The sequence below is a fragment of the Thamnophis elegans genome, chromosome 1 (genome assembly GCF_009769535.1).
Source record: "Thamnophis elegans isolate rThaEle1 chromosome 1, rThaEle1.pri, whole genome shotgun sequence".
Lineage (NCBI taxonomy): Eukaryota > Metazoa > Chordata > Lepidosauria > Squamata > Colubridae > Thamnophis > Thamnophis elegans.
Genome location: NC_045541.1, coordinates 139,050,427 through 139,072,817, shown reverse-complemented (window position 1 = coordinate 139,072,817; position 22,391 = coordinate 139,050,427). Strand labels below are relative to the sequence as shown.

At 38.7% G+C, this 22,391-nt stretch overlaps 1 protein-coding gene across 1 annotated transcript in view; it reads right to left on the bottom strand.

Moving 5' to 3' along the window:
- Positions 1-8,924: 8,924 nt before the first annotated feature.
- Positions 8,925-22,391, bottom strand: part of TTC8 (tetratricopeptide repeat domain 8) — a 30,017-nt gene continuing 16,550 nt past the window's right edge. Inside the window, exons 7-14 of the mRNA XM_032232765.1 lie at positions 20,582-20,667; positions 18,705-18,792; positions 17,127-17,237; positions 16,147-16,286; positions 14,487-14,661; positions 12,996-13,118; positions 10,799-10,882; positions 8,925-10,332 (exon numbers count right to left, since the gene is read on the bottom strand). Coding sequence (XP_032088656.1) covers positions 10,216-10,332; positions 10,799-10,882; positions 12,996-13,118; positions 14,487-14,661; positions 16,147-16,286; positions 17,127-17,237; positions 18,705-18,792; positions 20,582-20,667 — 924 coding nt within the window. The 3' untranslated portion in view covers positions 8,925-10,215. The remainder of the gene's footprint in view (positions 10,333-10,798; positions 10,883-12,995; positions 13,119-14,486; positions 14,662-16,146; positions 16,287-17,126; positions 17,238-18,704; positions 18,793-20,581; positions 20,668-22,391) is intronic.

The window sequence follows — 22,391 nt, the reverse complement described above, 5'->3', positions numbered from 1 at the left end:
AACTCTGCCACTTCAAAACAAACATGATTCCATCACAGCAAATATAAGCAATTTATTTGCTTCTTGTGCAAAGCAGAGGTGAGGCAAGATTTATTTTGTTGTGGCCCGCCAGCGGCCAGCAGAGGTGGCAGCAGATTCGGACAGTGAGGAGGTTGGGGAGGAACATGGACCAGTCCTGGAGTCTGGGAAGGCACTGATGAGGCCTCTGTTTAGAAGGCAGAGAGGGGGCCAGAGCCCTATATCAGTTATCAGCTGCCTTCAGAGTCAGATATCAGTGAGGCAGACGAACAGCTGGAGCCTGTTCCCAGGATGCACATGCATAGAGTTGCCAGACGAAGGGAACAGGTAAAGAACAGGGGTTGACTTGGCAGTGGACGATGAATGGCCTCTCCCAGAGGAAATAAAAGTGGAGCAAAAGGGGAATGGAGTTTGCAGGAGACAATTAGTTTGCTTAATTGGTTCGTGACGCTCTCAGACTCCTTGCCATGTTTTGCAGATATTGGCCTGTCAGCTCTCCAAGCCAGATAAGGTCTGTGACTGTAAATCCTCCCTTGAAAGACTTTGCTGGATGTGAATGAGCCGAATTCACAGTAAATTAATAAAAGGTTTTTTTGTTGGGAGAAGGAGTTTGCTTCATGCTCTTGTGAAGCCTGTCAAAACATCTTTATCCAACACATATGCTAATTTGAACAGAGCATTGGTGTATTTATTCTTCTCAGCTTTATGAGAACAATACACTAAAGTTATGAATAATCAGACTGCTTTTGAAGAACTGAGAAGTAAAATTGGGTAGTATCTTAGGTACCTCAGCGTTCTTTCAAGTTTGATTAATTGCTGTCTGACAGCAATTTTTTCAGTCTAAACAACAGTCAAACTTTTTAATAACTACTCTTCCCTTTTCAAATCTACCCTCTGTTCATCAAGTCAACCAGTGATCCTATCCCATTAGATCAAGGATGGGGAACCATGGCCCTTTTATGACTTGTGGGGTTCCACCACAAAACCGCGGTAGACTAAAGCACGTTCGACGAAAGCGCGTATGTGACGTCATCACAGCGTGACGAAAACAGCACGCTGTGATCGGTAAACTTAAAATTAACGCGGAAACCTTACCCAACTCCCCCAAACCTAACCCTAAGCCTAACCCTTAACCTAACGCTAAACCTAACGCTAACCCTTAACCTAACCCTAAACCTAACCCTAACGCTTAACGTAACCCTAAACCTAACCCTAACCCTTAACCTAACCCTAACCCTAAACCTAAACCTAAACCTAAACCTAACCCTTACCTTTATGTGAATCGGCTTGCTTTAAAAGCGCTTTTTAAAGCACCCTTTTTTCTCCGCGGTCGTATTTGTTGCGCTGATGATGTCACGTACGCGCTTTAATCGGGCGCGCTTTAGTGGACCGCGGTTTTGACGGGTCACGGACTTGTGGATTTCAACTCCCAGAATTCCTGAGCCAGCCATGTTGAAGTCCACAAGTCATAAAAGGGCCATGGTTCCCCATCCCTGCATTAGATCATTCTGCATATTAGCTGGCATTAACATTCTTTCTTCTCTTGGTTCCTTTCACTGAACAAACCCACAGCTCATCTGTTTTTTTTTGCAAGTCTGCAGAAAGGGCGATGAACTGCGGATTTTTTCACAACTGACTGATCTTGACCTCTGCTTTCACCTTCTCTAATCAGCATTTTGCCCAAGCTCCCTTACAACTGGCTGCACATTTGCAGGCTCTGGTTCTTGAGACTTGGATGCAACCATGTGTCAAGCTGGGACATGCTATCCTGTATTTTTTTTAGATATCTTTATATAGGTGAAAAATAAACATGAAAATATATAAAGGAAAATGAAGAAAAGGGGAGAAAGTGCAGGATGCAATAAAAAGAAAATTAGTTAAAAAGAAATTACTTCGGATTTTACAGCTATTGCATTTAGTATCTCTCCTCTTTAAAATTATATTACATGGTTCCTTTTTCTTCCATTTTCAACCCTTTTTAATCAGCAAACTCATAAATCATCAATTCTTTTTTTTTCTATTTTCAACATTTTATAAACGTTAGGACACACTCTTCTGCCTGGCACACACATTTTAAACCCGTGTTTTAATATTCCTGTATTAAGACAGAAGTAATAAATTTCTCACAGAACTAACAAAAAAACCCTAAAACTCATAAATTTTGGAGCAAATGCAGCATTTTCAATTTCCTCTTTATTAGTTTACATTTATTTTCAAGCTTATTTTTCATTTCTCTTTTATTATAATTTTTCCCTATTTATTTGTATATTCCTCCTTCAATATTGTAGATGGCTGTTAGCTGATTGCTAAGGGCAACGGTCTATAATCCGTCACTGAGAGATTCAGCAATCACACAGGAGACCAGGTTTTTTACTACAAAAGGTGCTTTATTGTACAATTAAAGATATACCAAGATTTCTTATTCATGTCTCTTTTAAACCTTCCTGTATATTTCTAGATAACTGTTCATTTCTATCTGTTTTTATTTTTATGTCCTACAGAGCAGGGGTGGATTCTGGCTGTTACTACTGTCAGTTCGCTCAGGGATGCGCTGTGGGCGCATATGCAGTACTATAAAAAAAGCTTCGGCACATGCGCAGAAGCAAAAAACAAGATGGCACCGCCGATGGCACCGCTGATAGAACCAGTTCAGGAGCATGGCCAGCCGAGTTACTACCTACTCAACTGAACCAATCCAAACCGGTAGGAACCCACCTCTGCTTCAGAGTTTTTAATCTTAAAGCTTCGTTTCTCCACCCAAACATTAAGTTCTCCCCTCCTCTTTTCAATCCTTTCTGCCTATTTATCTCTGTTAACACTTTGGCTGATTTACAGCTTACTTCCTAAACATTAATTACTTCATTTTTCAAATTGTTATTATGGCTTCTTTCTCTCCTCCCTCCCATCTCTGGTTTTGCTTCTTCCAGATTCTCCTTCCAAGTGTCAGATTACTTGAAAAAGAATTGAACTGAACTGAACTTTATTTGGCCAAGTATGATTTGACACACAAGGAATTTATCTGTGGCACAGTTGTTCTCGGTGTACATGCAAAGCAAAAGTGATAATATAATACCAATAAAAGGTATAGTAAGGAACATAAGGATAATAATGCTGCAGCCATACAACATGGGTCAATGTACATAGAGATTATACAGTATTGTGAACATTAGATGTTCAGCAGAGTGGGGACACGAGGGAAGAAATTGTCCCTGTGCCTAATTGTTTTGGCATGCAATGCCTTACACCAATGATGACCAACCATTTTGTCATCGTGTGCCAAAAATGCATGCACACGTGTGACAGCGTGAGCATGTGTGCCCACAACCATAATGCAATGCATATGTGATACTGCCCCAGTGCGGCCTGCCCCTCCACAAGTGCATGCAACCCCCCCTGCTTCCCATGCATATACATGCATCTCCCGCATGTGCCCTGCTCCCTGCGCAATCCGTTTTGGGCCTAGCAGGCCTCCCTGTAGACTCCTAGGACCCAAAACAGGGCACAAGGGGGCTTTCCCCCCACCCCTGCATGCATGACCCCCCTCTCTCCCATGCATGTGCATGCATCTCCTGCATGCGACCTGCCCCCCCCCCCCATGAATGCATGGAGAGACCTGAAAAAGCAGCTTGCGTTCCTATAGAGAGGGCTTCACGTGCCATCTGTGGCATGCCATAGGTTCACCATCACGGCCCTATACTATAGCATCACTCTGAGGGGAGGAGTTGAAAAAGTTTATGGCGAGGATGTTAGGGATCTGCAGATACCTTCTCAACCCTCCTTCTGACTTGCACTGTATACAGGTCTTCTATGGAAGGCAGACTGGCGTGCCTAACGTCCCTGTCCTACTGTCTCCATTTATTTGTACCCTTTTCCTGTGTTCTTATTCATGTTTATTCTTATTCCTGTTATCTTGTACATGAGTGACAAACTAAATAAATAAATAAAAATAAATTGATATTTCTGCAGTCTTTACTATTTTGGAATCTTAACTGTCCTGTTTGGTTGCTGTACCAAACCAGGCAGTTATAGAAGTACAAATGTGTCAAATAAAGTCACAAGATCTGAACTACCCTATTAATTTACCAGTAATTAGGCAGTGCATTTTGGAATTATCAAACCATTTTTCAGGCAGTTACAATAAGCCTTGATGTGACTAGGGCATAGATTACTGTAATAGCCTAAAGTAGTATAAAATGTTTTTGATCATTCTTGCAAGTGCTTCTTTGGTTAACTCTTATGAATTAAAGTCACTACCCTGCATACTTGGTCCTTTGGGAGAAGTGCAACATTGGGGCAATTGCTGGTAAAGCAGTCTATCACTATTTTATATGCATTTTCCTGCATATAAAATAGTGCATACAGCCTCCTTATTGTAAACTGTTCTGAAGCTGCACATATAGGAGATGTCAAATGTCATTTGAAGAGATATGGTATCAGAATAGGGCATGATGGCGAATCTATGGCACATGTGCCAGAAGTGGCACACAGAGTCATTTCTCCTGGCACATGGAGCCATCACCAGTTGCTCTTCCAGGTTCGGGCACAGCAGCCAGCTGGTCTTCATGCACATTGGCGTGCCAGAAAGGAGAAGAGTAGCCACCCGATGTGCATGCGTATGCCAGGAAAATTATCTTTTTTGTTTCCAGTGTGCACATGCATGTTGGCCATTTGGTGATCTGGTTCCTGGCACGCATACCCACACAAAAACCAGTAACAGGAAGAGCAACAGCTGCGTGTGCCAAAAGACGTGGAGAGGGGATCCTGGCCATCACTTCTTAGTGGAGCAGAGCTGTGGTCGGGGCTTCCCTCCCTCCCCGCAGGCTTCTTACGTGGCTCCAGCCCTCCAGCCTGTGGCTCATCTGCGGTCTGAAGTGCCTGGCCCTCTGGGCACCCCAGAAGAGCAGCGGCAGTGGCAGCCACAAGGGGAAGGGCAGGAGCGACCAACTGCAGCCACTCCCACACCAGCCAGAAGTGGCACTGTGACAGTCACTGGGGTCGAGGGGGCATCCGCGGCAAGGACGAGCAAGGGCTTCCCTCCCTCCCTATCAGAGTGGGCTACTTGCGCAGCCCCAGCCCTCCAGCCCATGGCACTGATGTGAATCCAGGCTCTGGAGTGCCTGACCGGCTCAAGTGCCCCAGAAGAGCAGCAGCTGCAGCCACAGGGGGAAGGGCAGGAGCAACCGGGCAGCCACCAAAGATGCTCCCACACCAGTGAGACAGGCCCTCAGCGGCATCTCAATGCGGATAGCTTGCCTCCCCGCCAGCAGCTCCTCCTCCAGCATCCCAGCTGGAAGAGGCAGCGTAACAGCCGCTGTGGGGAAGAGCCGAAGGGATGGCGGTCACTCATTCTTGCCACTGCCACCCTTCGGCCCTAAGTAGCAGTGGCTGTTGGGCTGCTGCTTCCAGCTGGGATGCTGGAGGAGCTGCTGACGGGGAGGCAAGCTACCTGTATAAAGACGCCACTGAGGGCCTGGCTTGCTGGCATGGGAGCATCTGTGGTGGCTGCCCGGTCGCTCCTGCCCTTCCCCCTGTGGCTGCTGCAGCTGCTGCTTCTCTTCTGGGGCTGCACAGGGCCTAGCCAGCTCTTCTGAGGTGCTGGAGCCAGCCAGACACTCCAGACCACAGATCCACGTAGTCCACTCGGATGGGGAGGAAGCTTGTGCCATCCTTGCCATCGCTGCCCCTTCACCCCCAGCGGCTGTCACAGTGCTCCTTCTGTGTGGGATGCTGGGGCAGCCAGAAGTAGTGGGGGAGGCAGGCTGGGCGGAGGGGGCCCCTCTAGCAACACCGATTGCAGATGCTTCTTGTGCAGAGGGACTACTGGGACCTGAGGCGGCAGTGGCAGCATGGACATGGGCAGCACACCCAGCAGAGGCAGCAGCATTGTAGGGAATGGAGGATAATGCCCGGGGGGGGTGGTGTTGCCCCATAACCCAGGTTGGGAACATGGAACCGGGAAATGGGTCTCCCAGGGCGTTGGCTGGCCAAAGCGGAGCTTTTGCAATGGTGGGAAAGTCTGTGCACTGGGCGTGGTTGCAAGGGGTGGGGTGGTTGCAAGGATTGGGGCCCGGTGTGGGCCAGCATGGCCACCCCACCAAGAGGAGCAGTTTTTCTCTGTTGCCTTCGAAGGCGACAGGGAGCGACGAGAGCAGCTGCTGCGGATGTATGTGGAAGGTGCTGGGTCCATTGCCTCCAAAATGGCCATTATATTACTCCCTGGGCTCCATCTCCCAGGCAGGCCGAGCAAGAGCTCAGGGCCAAGCCCATTGGCCACAGCCATTTCCAAGAGCAGGCTGCTCAGCTCACCCCCAGTGCTGTCCGGGAGAGCAAAGAGCATTGGGAGGCCTCCGGGGGGGGGCAGTGGAGGCTGTTTTCGCCCTCCCCAGGCTCCTAGAAAGCCTCTGGAGCCTGGGGAGGGCAGAAAAAGGGTCTATCGCAGGCCAAAAGGGGGGGTTGGGTGTGCATGCGTGGTGTGTGCGTGCGCTCACATGGCATGGTGGTCATGCGCATAGCATTATGGATGTGGGCACACCTGCACAAGACTCCCTGCACTGCCCCTGCTTTTGGTACACGATCCAAAAAAGGTTAGCCATCACTGAGATAGGGCACTGTGCAGATATGGCACCTCAACCCAAGCCTCTATATGATTTCCCTAAGTTGTTAATTAGTACAAATAACACATGAGAAAATAGACCCTTACAGCATTCCATTATAGCTAATGATCATGGTGATCATTTCAGCAATAGTTCATAGACACCATCTGCTGAGAGGAATCCTGTAAGGGCATAACTATTAGATGCTCAACAGTTGGTATCAAGAGCCAGTGGACTCTTTACAATCTCATATATTCAATTCAAATAATAAATCTATCCTTTTCTATCTCAAAGTGTACATGAAGGTAGATTACAATGGTTTTAAAACAGCAACCTCCAATATCGTCCTATCTTTAATTGGATTTTCTGCTTCTTGGATGGATTTGCAGTCTTCTTTGATGCAATTCAGCCTTTGAAAGTTATATTTGTAGCTGTGTTTTTACATTTGGAAATAGCAACTAAATCAATTATTTTGAGAGGAATAAAATTATATCAGGCATTGCAGTCTATCCTGCAGACTTCAGTGGAAATGGAACTTAATAAGGAAATGATCTGCAGGCTTCTGTAGATTATTTTTCTACATTTTTAATGTTACTTAATGTAAAATAATTGCTTTTATGTAGAAGGGTATAAATATAGGCAGCAGCTTCAAAGCAATTCTTCCGATGTACTAGATTATTCTAGTTGCAGCAGTGTAACAGTACCATTTTCTCCGCTGGCAAAGACAATCAGATATTATCAGTAAAGGATGCTGACTAAAGAAGACTGTGTTACAAGTCATACACCTTGTGCTATGTTTCAGGAAGTTTGCCACTATATGAAGTGGTTAACTTGCTCTATTAGAAATCTCCCATAGAGACAGCATAGCATATTATGCTTTGCCATGCTAAATGAACTAAAGGAGGATTACTTCAGGTCTAACTGGTTTGCTTGCTCATTGCTGCTTACATAAACTACAGAAAGACTAAAGACTGGCTTATTGATCTGATGCTCCTATTAATCTCTTATAACAAGAAGATACTAATATGCTACATATTCAAATAGCTGTTTGCAAATATTCAAATACCCTTGATTACAGAGAGGGTGAAAAGACCATCTCATTAAACAAATTTTGCATAAAATATGACAAGCATTTTAAAGGTTACATCTTGAAATTCCTGCTCAAATAGTTTCTCTTTTTATCACCCAAGAATAGATCCACTTGCCTAATATTTTCCTATGAATTCATAGCATAATAACAATTACCCCCCTCCAAATCTTCCATCTTTTATCAGTCATTTAAAAATAGATATTCCTTTGCTTTTTTTGTCCTGCATTTGGGGAACAAAGAATCTTAGTTTTTACTTCCAAATCAAAAGTGACCTAACTATTACAATATTTCCTTTGAATCAAGCAGTATCTTTCTAAAAATGTGAAAAAAATTAAGCTTGTTGGTACGTCAGTATGTATTTTTTTAACAAAAATATTGTTTATGAGTTGATAGTGAAGTGTCACAGAACAATTTTAGAGATTGGACCCAATAATCATAATATTGAATCATTTATTGACAATTCCATTATTATTGGGATTTGAAAACTTGCATTTGAAAACCAAATGGAATAGAAAACAAACAAAAGTATTATTGTAGAGAGAGTAAAATAACTGAAATGGAAATGGGCTGCACATAGCAAGAAGAACTGATGGCAGGTGCATCAAGGCAGCCATAGAATGGATCCCACTTGATAAAAAGCATCTACGAAAGAGATCTAAGACAAGATGGATCGATGATATCAGCAAATATTGCAGGCACAATTGACGAAAGAAAGTTCGGAACCTTATTGGTTGGAAACATGTGGATAGACAATGGCTAAAACAATGGTTGTGACTATATATGGATCTTGCATTCATGTATGTATGTATGTATGTATGTATGTATATAAAAATATATGAATGTGAATGAATATATGAATGAATGCATGCAAGATGCATTTCCATGCAAATTAACCTGATTAGAAGGAGGCTAAAACTCTACAAATTTAGAAAAACCTCTTAATATTTTATCCCATTTCTTTTCATCATCTGATTTGAGCCAGAAATATTAAAGTTTTGTTTGCTTTAGCAAACGAAGCAGGAGAATGAGTAAGAGGGGTCCAGTAAGGAACTAGATGGAAACTGAGTGATAGGAATGTCTCCTTTCAAAGAGATGAAGGAGTTTGCTTTTGGCAAACTGCTAATATTAGCTGCACAATAATCTACAAGATAAATTACAATTGGAAATTGGTCTGGATAGTGGCTGACAGTTGCCTAGTTCTGTTTTTTTTTTTAAATCGTAGTATTTTTAAATAGAAAAATAACAGTTTTTTTTTAACTTCAGGCAAATATGCTGGAAATTTCTATAAGTAGTAGGAATGGTTATATGGGAAAAAGAGGCTATTTAATGTTAACAAACGAATAACATTTTATGGATGTACATATGATGCAAAGATAAATGGCATTTATTACTTGTAACAATAAAAAGACATGAGGAAGTAATGTAAAATAAAGTTAAACCAAGCATTTTATCTACATATTAAGGATCAAATGCCCTTGAAAGTTAAAACAAATGATCCTTCACTGAAAGTAACAGTAGGAAAAATACCAGAATATGCATCAGTTGTCAAAAATATCCATGGTATGAGATGGAAGTTTTTACTGCAGATCTACACCTTCTCAAAACCCTCACTGCAAATGTCCAGAATTCACTTTGAATTCAGAAATGAAGGAAAATTAAGGAGGGCAAATATTTCATAGCCACTGCTTTTTTCTCAAGGCAATATCCCATTGGGGTCAGATATTCAGATTTGTACACACTCTTAAATTTCATTGCTTTGAAGCTACAGATCCAACTGTAGCTCCCTTTCTGTTTCTGCTGCCTCATTAATGCCCACTTAGACAGTGAAAGAAATAAGCTCTGGTTTGCAAATACCAATCATTCCTTTTAGTATATAGCCTTCATAAATCCCAAAATCATGAGCAAAGTGTGTCATGAACTGACCCATGGAGACAGCACACACCAGATTTTGAGTATTAACAATACAGGGATACATGTACATTCTTAGTTCATCAACACATTTACAAACTTGAATAATCTTTTATGGGTGCTTTTAACATTTGTGCTTTTCACATAATTTTCCTAAATAAAAGTGATAGTCTAAACCTGCTCTGGTGCAACAAAAAATTAAACAATTTTTCATTTGTGCTTACTGTAACAAGATAAAACACTACAATTAAGCAGTAAATTCAAGCTTCCTTGAAAAAGGAATGAAACAACAAGGATATATTTTTAAGCTGTTTCCTTTATTTGGAAATATTTCCATTACTCATTATGAGGTAAACTAAAATTTGCCTTGCTTCACTTAACATACTTAAAATGAATGCTGCTACTATTCAGGGATTCTTTTTTAAAAAGATAATATTCTACTAAAGCAGCTTTTAACTATCCAAGAGAATAACAATCTTCAACTTGCACCCAGTTTAACTAAAATTCTCAATATATAAATGTAAAAATATTCTGAGAATTCTTTGTAATTTTGTGTAAGTCTGCAATTTTGAAGAAAAATGATTATTTTCTTTGGTGGGAGGTACATCAAAGTCTGGCAAAATGCTGTTTTAACTGATTAATAAGTTGCTGAGAGTCGACATGCTCTGGAAAAATTTCTTTGGACTTCTGAGCTTCTATATAGCTTCTCTGAATATCTCCAACCTGCAGAAAAGCAAATATACCAAATGACATAGAAACGCTACTAACAGCCCTATATGTTAAGATTTCATCTAATGATTCACTTTTAAAATATTCATATTCTAACATATACAGTAAAAGGCACAATCCTAATTTACTTCAAAAAGTTCATGTCCTATTCATTTTGAACTCTAAGGCACTCTGCATGGGGCTGTCTTTGAACACAGTATAGATGCATGGATTGCTAGGATGAGATTGGAACACATATTTCAGATTTGCAAATTATATAAGACTTCTGCAGCAAAAGTTTAATTCATGAATTTATTGCTTTTCTTTCTCTTTTCAGACCTATTTTCTTTTTTGTCAAATCTTCTAGGTACATCAGATTATTTGTAAACTGATTTAACATATTTCCAGGCAAATTTCGGGACAAAAATACTTAAGATATATAAACTAATAAACATATGAAAAAAACGGGTGATGACATTACCTTTTCAGATAAGACAGCAAAATTGAAATGTGGCTCATACATATGAGGTGCTATTGATGAAGCTGTCTGCAGAAATACTCTTGCCTAAAACATAGAAACAGTGTTCATATTGGTACAGGTCAAGGTACTCTACACCCCCTTTCCATCTTAGTTTGTCCCATGTAATACTAATGTAATAACTTTTCTTAGACCAAGTCAGATAACTGGTCTATTTAACTATATATACAATATAGAATAATTTAAATACACTTAACTGTTCCTAGGGGATTCTAGGCAGTTTATAAATAGTTAACAACATACAATTATGCAAAATTATATATATTCACACTTAAGCAGTAGAACGTACTCTGAAACTAAGAAATTGTTTTTAGTAAAATCCTGTGCTGGGAAAGGTGCAAACAGAATTGTACCTATTACAAAGCCATTCTTGTGAATTTTTACCCTACAGCTCTATTCTTATCACAAGTGCTTTATGCAATTCAAGGTGCTGGTGATTTCCTAAAACACTGTACATGGCTGGGTACTTGAGGGAATCACCTTTTTCCAAGTATCTCTACCCATCCAATTAGAGCCAGCAGGATGGGCATGTCAGCCAAAGAATGTTGGCTGATGGGAACTAGAAGACAAGTTTTTTTTCAGAGGCAGCTCTTCTGTGGAACATCTTCCCTTTGGAGATTATAATGGCCCCAACTTCGTTAGCCTTCCATAAAATTTTAAAGACCTGGCTGAGTTCCCAAGCCTGGGGCACTACATGAATCAACGGACCTGCCTCCATGCTATATGTTGCTTGCAGATAACCATTTGTCTAGATCTGATTTAGTGCTATCACTGAAATTAAATATGTTATTCTGGAAGGTACAGTTTGTTACCATTTATCTCAACACTAACTACTCTGTATAAAATTCTGAATACAACCAGTGGTTTGGATATAACAGTGGAAATTTCCTCTAATCTCCAAATTGAAAGATGGTCTGTGCACCTGGTCCAACTCATGGTTATGAATTATATGAAGATTTGAACTGCGTGCTCACCATCAATTTGGATATGCAATATTCAGTACCAGAAATGTACATGTCTGCTGAACTGCAGAGCAAATTAGTAGGTATGGGATGGGGTGGGGAAATAGTCATTAAACTAAGCTGTAAAGACAGCTTAGAAAATATTTAAAAGGAAAAATGCTACACATATATATATACATACTACAGTGCTACGCAGACATCACTGTATATGATCTTTATTTATTACAGCAAAGGATTGTGCAGATGTATATTTGATAATTTCCATGGTAACTGCTAGAATACTGAAGCAGTAGGCCTGAAAGAACTTTGATAATTATGAATAGAGCTTTAATTAAAGTATATTTTTGAAACTTAATTTATGCTATCATTCATCTGCTAAACTAAAGCATGCTAGCTGGGAATTCTGGGAATTTATATCCACACGTTTTAAAGTTGCCAAGTTGAGGAGCACTGCAATTAATTTGTTCACATCCAAAGAGCAAATCTTAAATTCTATACTGGTTAAACGTATTCAGAGAAATTCATATATAAAATTCATATATACCCAATGCTACAAATAAGAGTTTCACGTCTTTCAGGACCGACACTGGGTTTACTTTACAATGCACTCTACATGCAACTCTTTTTCTTGGAGGATCGATTAGGTGTGGCTTTACATCTATCATATTTTTTTTACCAAGTTACAGTGTTTGTAACATAATTGACTCAATAAGGATAGCACAAATGTCTTTCTACTCTATATTATGTTGAGCTGGCCATTCTGGTTTTCCAGAATTTAATCTTCCAAATTGCAAAACATTTGTGGTGTTTCATCCAAAACAGTTCTATGCCAGACCGATACCAGAATCAGAAATCATTTCTGATTCAGAGGATAAAGAATTGAAAACACTCATTACGGCTTTATTGGTACAGTCTATAGGAAGAATTGGAACGTTTTGTAAATCTGTTGAATATTCTGCTGCTGCAACACTACGTTTTGTATATATCAAGTTTAAACAAACCTTCTCCTACCTCATTTTGGATTGGTTAAAGGCATTGGCACAGTTGCTTTGCCTACCATTGATGCAACCTACCAGACTTCATTACCATGGTTCTCAATCACTTCAAAGAACATTATTCCTAAAATACATTAGCTATAGAAACGTAAAGACCCACCTTCTTTTAAATTGTATACTAACCTGCTCAATGTGACCTTTTTGCATTTCCAACACAGCCAAGTTATTATAGGCTTCTGCATGGTCGTTGTTGTTAGCCAAAGTCAATTTGAAACATTGATGAGCCAAATTTCTATCACCTATTCCCTGAGAAGCCAAAACACAGAATATGTCCACAGTTTCTATATACCAGGTATTTTTTTCCTTATTCAGATATTATAAATCTGGAAAGGAGATATGGTTATATGTGTCACTCTTGCTTCCTTAGTCCTGAAATGGTTGAATTGGGAGTATCAAAAGAGAGTGTAAAGATGTTCCATATAATAGGAATGTAATTTTGCCAAGATTTGTGACCACATGGGGTTTTTAAAACAACACTTAAGAGTTAGGGCTTCCATTCAAACCTTTTCTGTAAAAAAAAAAGTGGGAATGGAATTAAATTCTTCCATTTTTATTTATTTTTCAAATTTATATTGCTGCCCATTTTACAAAACAAATGATTCCTAATTTTATCATTGTAGAAAACAGTGTTGTACTATCTGGAATTTTTACTGGATTCAGTAGAACTTGTATTAAATTTCTTGAAAGCATAAGAAAAGAGGCAATATCAAGCATTATTTCAGTTTGACAAAATTACCAAATGATCTACCACTTTCTGCCAGAACTCATTTATAGCTATAAGATGCAAACATGCATTTAACTTGGGAAATTAGACCACTAGAACTATTCATGAAGAGGAATATTCTATTCTAATTCCTGTAAGTCTGGAATGAACATATTTCCTTTAGTTGGGGCTGCATTTTGTTTATTTACATCATTTGTAATCCTCATATTTCCTTCCCTTTTGTGGTACTGTCATCATGCCTCTTGGAAAGTTGCAGGGTGTCTTTGAATGAGCAGGGCCAGCATTTTTAGCCCTCTTGGTGAGTTTTGGGGGCTGCAATAAAAAGTCACTAAAACTGCTGGTTATTTGTTCCTGAGAAATATCTTCAAATTTTTACTAATTTTTTGATTAGTAAAGTGAATTCAGCAAATTGTAATAATAATTTTATTAGATCAGTGTTAAAATCTTTATGTTAGCAGTTAGCCTACTTTCATTTTTCAATCTTTCACTTCAATTATCAATACACAGAAATGAGATCTATTTTTACAAGGAAGTTTTCAGAAGTCATCTCAGATTTAACTGAACCAAGACTTCCTCTCAAAGGCTGCTTCTCCATGAGAAGTTTTACCCTTGAAATGTACATGCTGTGAAAGTTTTGTTTGGAAAATCTTCAGGCAGGCTACATCAGTCTTCGTTACAGCAACATACCGTATAAGTACCCTCCATTGAGACTGTTCCTATCTTCTTCAAGAGGAAATAAATGTATTGTGATACACAGCATGCAAAAATATTTCTTCTTGCGTGTGATAGTTGATAAGTAGGTTATATGCCACTAACACTTTCTGGGCTATACTCTATACATTTGTGCATAAATATCCCATCCAAGTATTCTTAACAAGCATTACTCTTACCACAGCTACATGTCCCAAGTTGTACCACACATCTGCAGCTTCTTCCTCATTTTCTGCTAGAGATAGTGCACGTTCAAATGAACTGAGAATCATGTCATATTGCTGGGCATAGAAACAGCAAAGGCCTAGATTGTTAAAGAGTTGGCTATTATAAATGCCCATCTGCAGGAGTCGCCTAGTTCAATATAAAAAGTAAATAAGTCAATTTGTATTTTTGGAGCATGCTTCTTGAAAGTTTCTTGTGCTCATGCAAATTTCAGGGTACATGATCTCTATATTTCTATACTGAATATAAGAAGAAACCAGGGTGCAATAGTTCTTTTTCCCTCATTTTCAATATGATCAGCATGTTCTCTCCTTCCCCCAAGAATCGAGCCTTGTTGACTAGAACAGAGTTCCCTAACCTGTCTGGCTTTGCAGACGGTGGGAGCGGTGGGGAGAGGGGATGGTTCAGTGTAAGTGGTAGGTGAGTGCATGTGTATTCCATCCGTGCAAATGGTGGGCACATGCACATGCACATCACCAATTCCAAAAGGCTCAAGGCTCAGTAGTGGGCTGCAATCCGGTGATTGGGGACCCCTGGACTAGAACCATCAAATTTAGCCCTCTAAAAAGGCACTCCTACTATAAAGGAAATTGCTGTTCAAAACACTGTGTAGTACCTTAAAGTCCAACCATCATTATGTCAATAATATATTATTTAGACAGCAAATATATACTCTGGACAAGAAAATCTATATATAATTGTTAAAAAGTTAACAGAAAATATGTTTGCCACATTCTCAGGATATATTATCAGAAATACATGAAGCATTGTAATAAAACTATATTACGTGTGTGTGTGTTGTGTGTGGGTGTTTCTTTCCCTGTTTCCCACATGTTAGGTCTTTTTAGTACATTAATATTTTAAATGCAAGACAATAGTCCGTTAATAGCTTTGTAGTCCTTGCAACAAATTTGATGGGAAAAATCTCTTGGAAAATGAGCACTAAAAATATAGGTAGATGGGTGAATGTTTGAAAACCATTTTTATGTTGTCTTATTAATCAGTTGAGGACAGACCACAAATCACTCCATGTGTTCCCAGGGTTATCAACACTGTGGGAAATAATGGGGACCTTGAATCTGTTTTAGGCTACCTTGAGACTGTGGAACAGAACTGGTAGATATGTAGAGGCAACTCAAGATTTCCTTCTGCATTTTAAATATTTCTACAAACAGTGCTTTTTCCGGTGAGACCGGTCTATCAGGGCAACCTGGTCTACCCAAATATGGAGCATACTGCTTCCGCTTTCGCCTTTCAACCCCAATCCAGGAGCCTTCACAGGCAGTTGCTTTCGCGACAAACTACTTTTGTGTGAATTTTATATTTCTACAAACACTTATTATGGATGTCTTAGTACAAAAATTAAGCGGTAGTTTCTTTGTATGTTCCTATCAGGGCTATAATTCTTAAATTTGACAGACAACCTACTGAGTGTATGATTTAAGATACTTTTCACCTACCCATCCATTTTGTTTTTTATTTTTATTCTATTTAACTATTTGAAAAGATTATCTATCTATCTATCATCTATCTATCTATCTATCTATCTATCTATCTATCTATCTATCTATCTATCTATCTATCTACATATATATATACACACTATCTTCTTACCTATAAAAACGTAGGGCTATCTCTGGCTGGTCAGAGTAAAAATGATTACTTGCAATGCATGCAATGGCTTCCACATGGGTATTATCTTGTTTTAAGACATCTTTATAGTATTCTGCAGCCGTAGAAATGTTGTTCATTTCCTATAAACAGATGAAAAGATAAAAGTATTTTAAATTACACATGATTAATAAAAAAAGAGTGTTGTGATTCCTTAAATATCCTTCAAATGTAGCTAGGGTGAATAAAAATACATCTCTTCTAATTTTACTGAACAAGAACAAATAAATTTGAAAAGATGTGCATGTATGTATTAATCACATATAATTATAAGTTTTTCTTTTATATGTTCACCATTTTTTCTAGCTTACTAAAAGTAAGTAGCCATATGTTTTTGGTTATTTCCTATTTCAGTACTACATAACAACATCCATTTTCTTCAGCAAAGAAACAGCCTTTTCTGCTTGTTTATATAATTTTCTGTCAGTTGTTACCAAAAGATTTTTAAAAGATTTATTTCTTACAGTAGAACACATATCATATCTAATCTCTAAACAGGCAATCTTAGACTCAGTTTAGGAATGATGTCCTCGTTCCTTAACCAAGCGAGTGTAGGATTGTATGGTAATGACTCCTTTGTCCAAGCAGTTACTTCAGTGGAAGCTAGAAGAGCTGTAACTCAATGATAAACTAAAATACCAAATTTCAGTTCTTGATATTTAGATTTTAAACCTAAAGCTATTGCAACAGTTTAAAAAATACTAGAGGAGGAATTGCTGAAGCTAGAGAATAGGTCAGCTCTCCTATTCTTACATTTTAGGACAAAGAAGCCATAAGCCTAGTTTTAAAGTTGCTCCCCCATTCTGCCTCCTTACCATTAACTTATCTGCACATATTTGTGCTACAATTTAAAGCAAACAACTGTTTGAGGGCATACTCATCAATTATCCTGTTGATGCAGGAGAAAAACTTGATTTGCATACCTCATGAATCCTGGCCATGCCACAAAGGAGGAAAAGTTCTCCAGGAAATCGTTCTAAACCTTGTTTGAAAACATTTAAAGCTGTCAAAGGCTGATCCAAGCGGGAATATACCTGGCCAAATACATGGGTATAGTTCCATCAATGTTAAGATTTTTATAATAACTATAGCCATGAAAATCAGCTGCCAACTAAATCATATATACATATATTAAGTCTATGCATACAGCTACATTTAAAGTTAGAAAACAATTCTCCATATTTTGCCTCTGCATATATTCCAGGATAAAATTCAGATAATGCCACACCACCATATCAACATGGTTTAAAAAATACTAGCATTCTTTTTACTCCTCTAAAATATTTAATGCAACTGTTTTGTGTCCCTCTGCAGAACTACCGTCGGAGGATAAGACGCGCCTTTTTCCCCCCTAAAAGAGGGTGAAAATTTGGCTGCGTCTTATACACCAAATGTAGCCCCACCCACCCACCAGCCCCCACCCTTTGGCCTCTGCTCTCAGCAATTTACCTCTTTGCAGCAAACAACGGAGGCTTCAATAAGCTATAGCAATCCCTGCAGCCCCAACAGCTGATCATCGAGAGAAATTGAAAGTAAAACTTGCTGTTTGCTCCACATGGCAAATAGCTGGGAGGCAGGTTTTTTTTGTATGTGCTAATCGGGCTGTTTGCTGCAAGGAGGTAAGTCAACAACTATAAATGCCTATAGAATGTTCAAATTATTAGACTTATTTTTTAAAGGCTGCTTTATTATTGTAAAGGTAACAAAATGAAGAAGCTTTTTAAAATAAATGCTTGATCTGAAGAGGCTCAGTGCTATTGTTTTAAAAAGTGCTATTCTTTTAAATAGCAGAGAATAACTATACTTCCAGAAAGCACATTTTAACAGCATCTGTACAAATATAGTCTGAAATATAACACTACAAACAGTGTATATTGTCTGTACTGTTTGTTGCAAGGAGGCAAATTGCTGGGAGACAGAGGCAGATATTTTTCCGTTGTTTTCCTCCCCCAAATCTAGGTGCGTCTTATATTCTGGAGCGTCTTATACTCCAAAAAATAGGGTAGTTCATTTATTCCAGCTCCTGATACCACTGGTTACATTTTTTCACCTTGGATAGCAGGCTTCTCTGTTAGGCCTTCAGCAAGACACAGCAGGCAGTGAGCTTTCAAGAGTGACAGGTTAGCAGTATGGTCTTATATATTGGATATTTCTTCAGGAGACTGATCTCAAATAACTAACTTATTTGTTAATGCTTGTACATGGGATGGGTAGGTGGGGGAAACCATACAAAAATATTTCTATTGCCACCAGCATCACAGCTAAACAGGCAATGCAATGATATTCTACACCTAGATTTACCCAGGTGTTGCAAATAGCAGTAGCAGTAGAAAAAGCTTCCAAAGTATCCTTTCTTACAGGAGATTTTAAAAAAGCATTAGCAACTGAAAAACTAATTATTTTAACAATCTTGCAAAAATTTAATTATAATCCAAGAGTTCCAAGCCATTTGTCTAAAATAATGATTTGTAATCATTTTTAAATTACAAATGCCAACTTACTTTTGCCAAGTACAGTACTGTATCTACCATATATTGTTGTCTGAGAGCGGATTTAAACTGTGTTTCTGCTTCACGGTATAATCCTAATCTGGAAAAATTTATAATGAAAATTATATTAAAGCCAACAAACTAATAGTAAATGGGTTATATTTTACAATAATTATACATTAAAACCACTAAAAATGAGAATATATATTCTACAAGTTACTTGATTTGTAAAAATGAAATTAAAAAGGCTAAATAACAAAATGAGATAAGATAAATACTTTTTTATGTTCCAAATAAAATAAAAGTAGCTACTAATTATGACCTTTAAAGCGCTCCATGGCTTAGGCCCAGGATACCTGCGAAACCACCTACTGCCACCAGTAGCCTCCCACCGTCCAGTACGATCCCACAGAGTTGGCTTCCTCAGGGTGCCATCGGCCAGACAATGTCGGCTAGCGACCCCCAGGGGGAGAGCCTTCTCTGTGGGAGCGCCTTCCCTCTGGAATGAGCTGCCCCCAGAGCTTCATATAATCCCCAACCTCCGGTCCTTCTGATGCACCCTAAAAAGTTGGCTTTTCCAGCAAGCCAGCCTGGCCTGAACAAAACAAAATAAATTATTGATCATTGTTAATTTTAATTCGATTTTTTTAAAAAAAATGTTATTGTTAATTCTAATTGGGTTTGTTTGGGATATTCTATTTAATTTTTTTAAAAACTTTTGTATTATATGTTTCTTTTAATGTTGTACGCCGCCCTGAGTCCTTGGGAGAAGGGCGGCATATAAATCTAATAAACTAAATCAAACCACACCTACTCAATGAAGAAAATGCAGAAATGATATAATTTCTACTTTAGGTAGGGTTTTTTTTTTTCTAAAAAGGAGATATGTTACAAACATGTACAACAATTATGAAGAGTAAAATGAACGGGAAATATAAAAACTTGCAACTGATTAATATATATATGTATGTGTATGTGTGTGATTTAATATATATTAATGAAATAATTACACATACACACTCACAAAGGTAGTCCTTGACTTACAACAATTGAGCTCAAATTTCTTAACCCATTTGTTAAGTGGATTTTCCCCCATCTTATGACCTTTCCTCGGTTGTTAAGTGAATCACTGCAGTTGATGAGTTACTAACCTGATTGTTAAGTGAATCAGGATACCTCACTGATTTTCTTTGTCATAAAATCGCGAAAAGTGATCACATGACCCTGTGAGACTGCAACGGTCACATGAATCAGTTGCTAAGCATCTGAATTTTGATTTCATGATCCTGCAAAGGTCATCACTGAAAAAAGGTCATGCCACTTTTTTCAGGGCTGTTGTAACTTTGAACGGTCACTAAATGAACTGTTGTAAGTTGAGGAATATATTTGTATTCGGGTGTATTTGGAGGAGTTAAAATTCCAGGACTGGATAAATTACAACATCATATTGAAAAAAACTTGCTGATGGTTTGAACTTTATATATACAGAAATCCTGTGAAATGGGTGAAGTGCTAGGCAATTGAGGTGGTAAACACTCTTCCCAATTTTTTTTAAAGGAGGGAATTTAGTCCACGTTCAGCAAATCAGTTAAGGTACCCTTAAGTATCCCAAGGGAGTCTAATTAGCAAGTTAGCAAAGTATGAGATGGATGGAGTGATAATTAAGTAAATTTCCTTGAACATTCCATTTAAATAGCGCTCATTAATGTTTGTTCATCCAACTGTGAAGAAATATAAAGTGAGTACCGCATGGTTCAATCTTGGATTCTGTATTCTTCAACACTTTTATTAATTATTTAGATGAACGGTGGAGGGAACATTTATATAATTCACATATGACATAAAATTGGATGGGATATAAAGGTAGACAAATTCGGTTCCTGGTTTACCTGTAATAACACTTCCCAATTTGCACTTTCCACCACCAGTCCTTGAATTGGGCATACTGTGTGGCATATGCTGCCAAATCTAAAGCCTTGAAAGGGAAGCAAATTTACAAAGGTCATCTTCAATTTTGGGAGAAAAAAAACATATACACTGAATATTTAGCAGGTTGTAAAAAAACTATAAGATTAAATCAGAGAAATATATTAGAGTTTCCCTTTTCTTTAGCAGAAGAATCGTTGATGGCATTTTAACCTATTCAAACCTGAAAGCTTTCTCAATAAAAGCATTTGAAAAATTGCTCAAACTGCTCTACCCCCATATAATTTAATATTTTCCATTTTTAGTATTAATTCCTTAAATTGGATCATTCCAACCATTTAGTATATGCATAATTAAATATTGAAAAAGTTTACATAAATTTTCTGTAGTTAATTGCAAGTTCAGCATTTTGTGCAAAGGCATAAATACTTCCCTAATCCCTCATATGCTCCAATTTTTCATTATGGAACAAATCACATCCATAATTCACTACAGCCTCCTCTATTTATATAAACAAGGCATGCCCTTAATGAAAAGCAAACTTACAACAGTTTAGATAAATGAGCTACTTTTTTAATACAATAAATTATTTTGAGAAAAGCATCAAGAAACCTGAATGATATACTATACAATAAAAGAGTTGGAAGAGACCTTGGACGTCTTCTAGTCCAACCCCCTGCCTAGGCAGGAAACCCTATACCGTTTCAGACAAATGGCTATCCAACATCTTCTTAAAGACTTCCAGTGTTGGGGCATTCACAATTTCTGGAGGCAAGCTGTTCCACTTATTAACTGTTCTAACTGTCAGGAAATTTCTCCTCAGGTCTAAGTTGCTTCTCTCCTTGATTATCTTCCGCCCATTGCTTCTGGTTCTACCCTCAGGTGCCTTGGAAAATAGTTTGATTCCCTCTTCTTTGTGACAACCCCGGAGATATTGGAACACTGCTATCATGTCTCCCCTAGTCCTTCTTTCTATTAAACTAGACATACCCAGTTCCTGCAACTGTTCTTCATATGTTTTAGTCTCCAGTCCCCTAATCATCTTTGTTACTCTTCTCTGCACTCTTTCTAGAGTCTCCACATCTTTTCTACATCGTGGTGACCAAAACTGAACACAGTATTCCAAGTGTGGCCTTACGAAGCATTATAAAGTGGTATTAACACTTCACGTGATCTTGATTCTATCCCTCTGTTTATGTAGCCTAGAACTGTGTTGGCTTTTTTGGCAGCTGCTGCACACTGCTGGCTCATATTTAAATGGTTCTCCACTAGGACTCCAAGATCCCTTTCACAGTTACTACTGTTGAGCAAGGTACTACCTATACTGTACCTGTGCATTTCGTTTTTCTTGCCTAAATGTAGAACCTTACTCTTTTCATCATTGAATTTCATTTTATTAGATAGTGCCCAATGTTCAAGTTTGTCAAGATCCTTCTGTATCTTGAGTCTGTCTTCTGGAGTGTTGGCTATTCCTGCCAGCTTGGTGTCATCTGCAAATTTGACGAGTTCCCCATTTATTCCCTCATCCAAATCATTGATGAAGATGTTGAAGTGTACTGGGCCCAAAACAGAGCCTTGGGGTACTCCACTGCATACTTCCCTCCATGAAGATGCAGTTCCGTTGAGGACTACACATTGAGTGCGGTTGGTCAGCCAGGAATATTAGGAATTAAAATCCTGGATGGCAATGGGGGAAGAAGGGAAGGACTAACATTTAATTGATTATGTGTTTTATATACTGATAAGGCTGGGAGACTTTTAATGACTTAACCA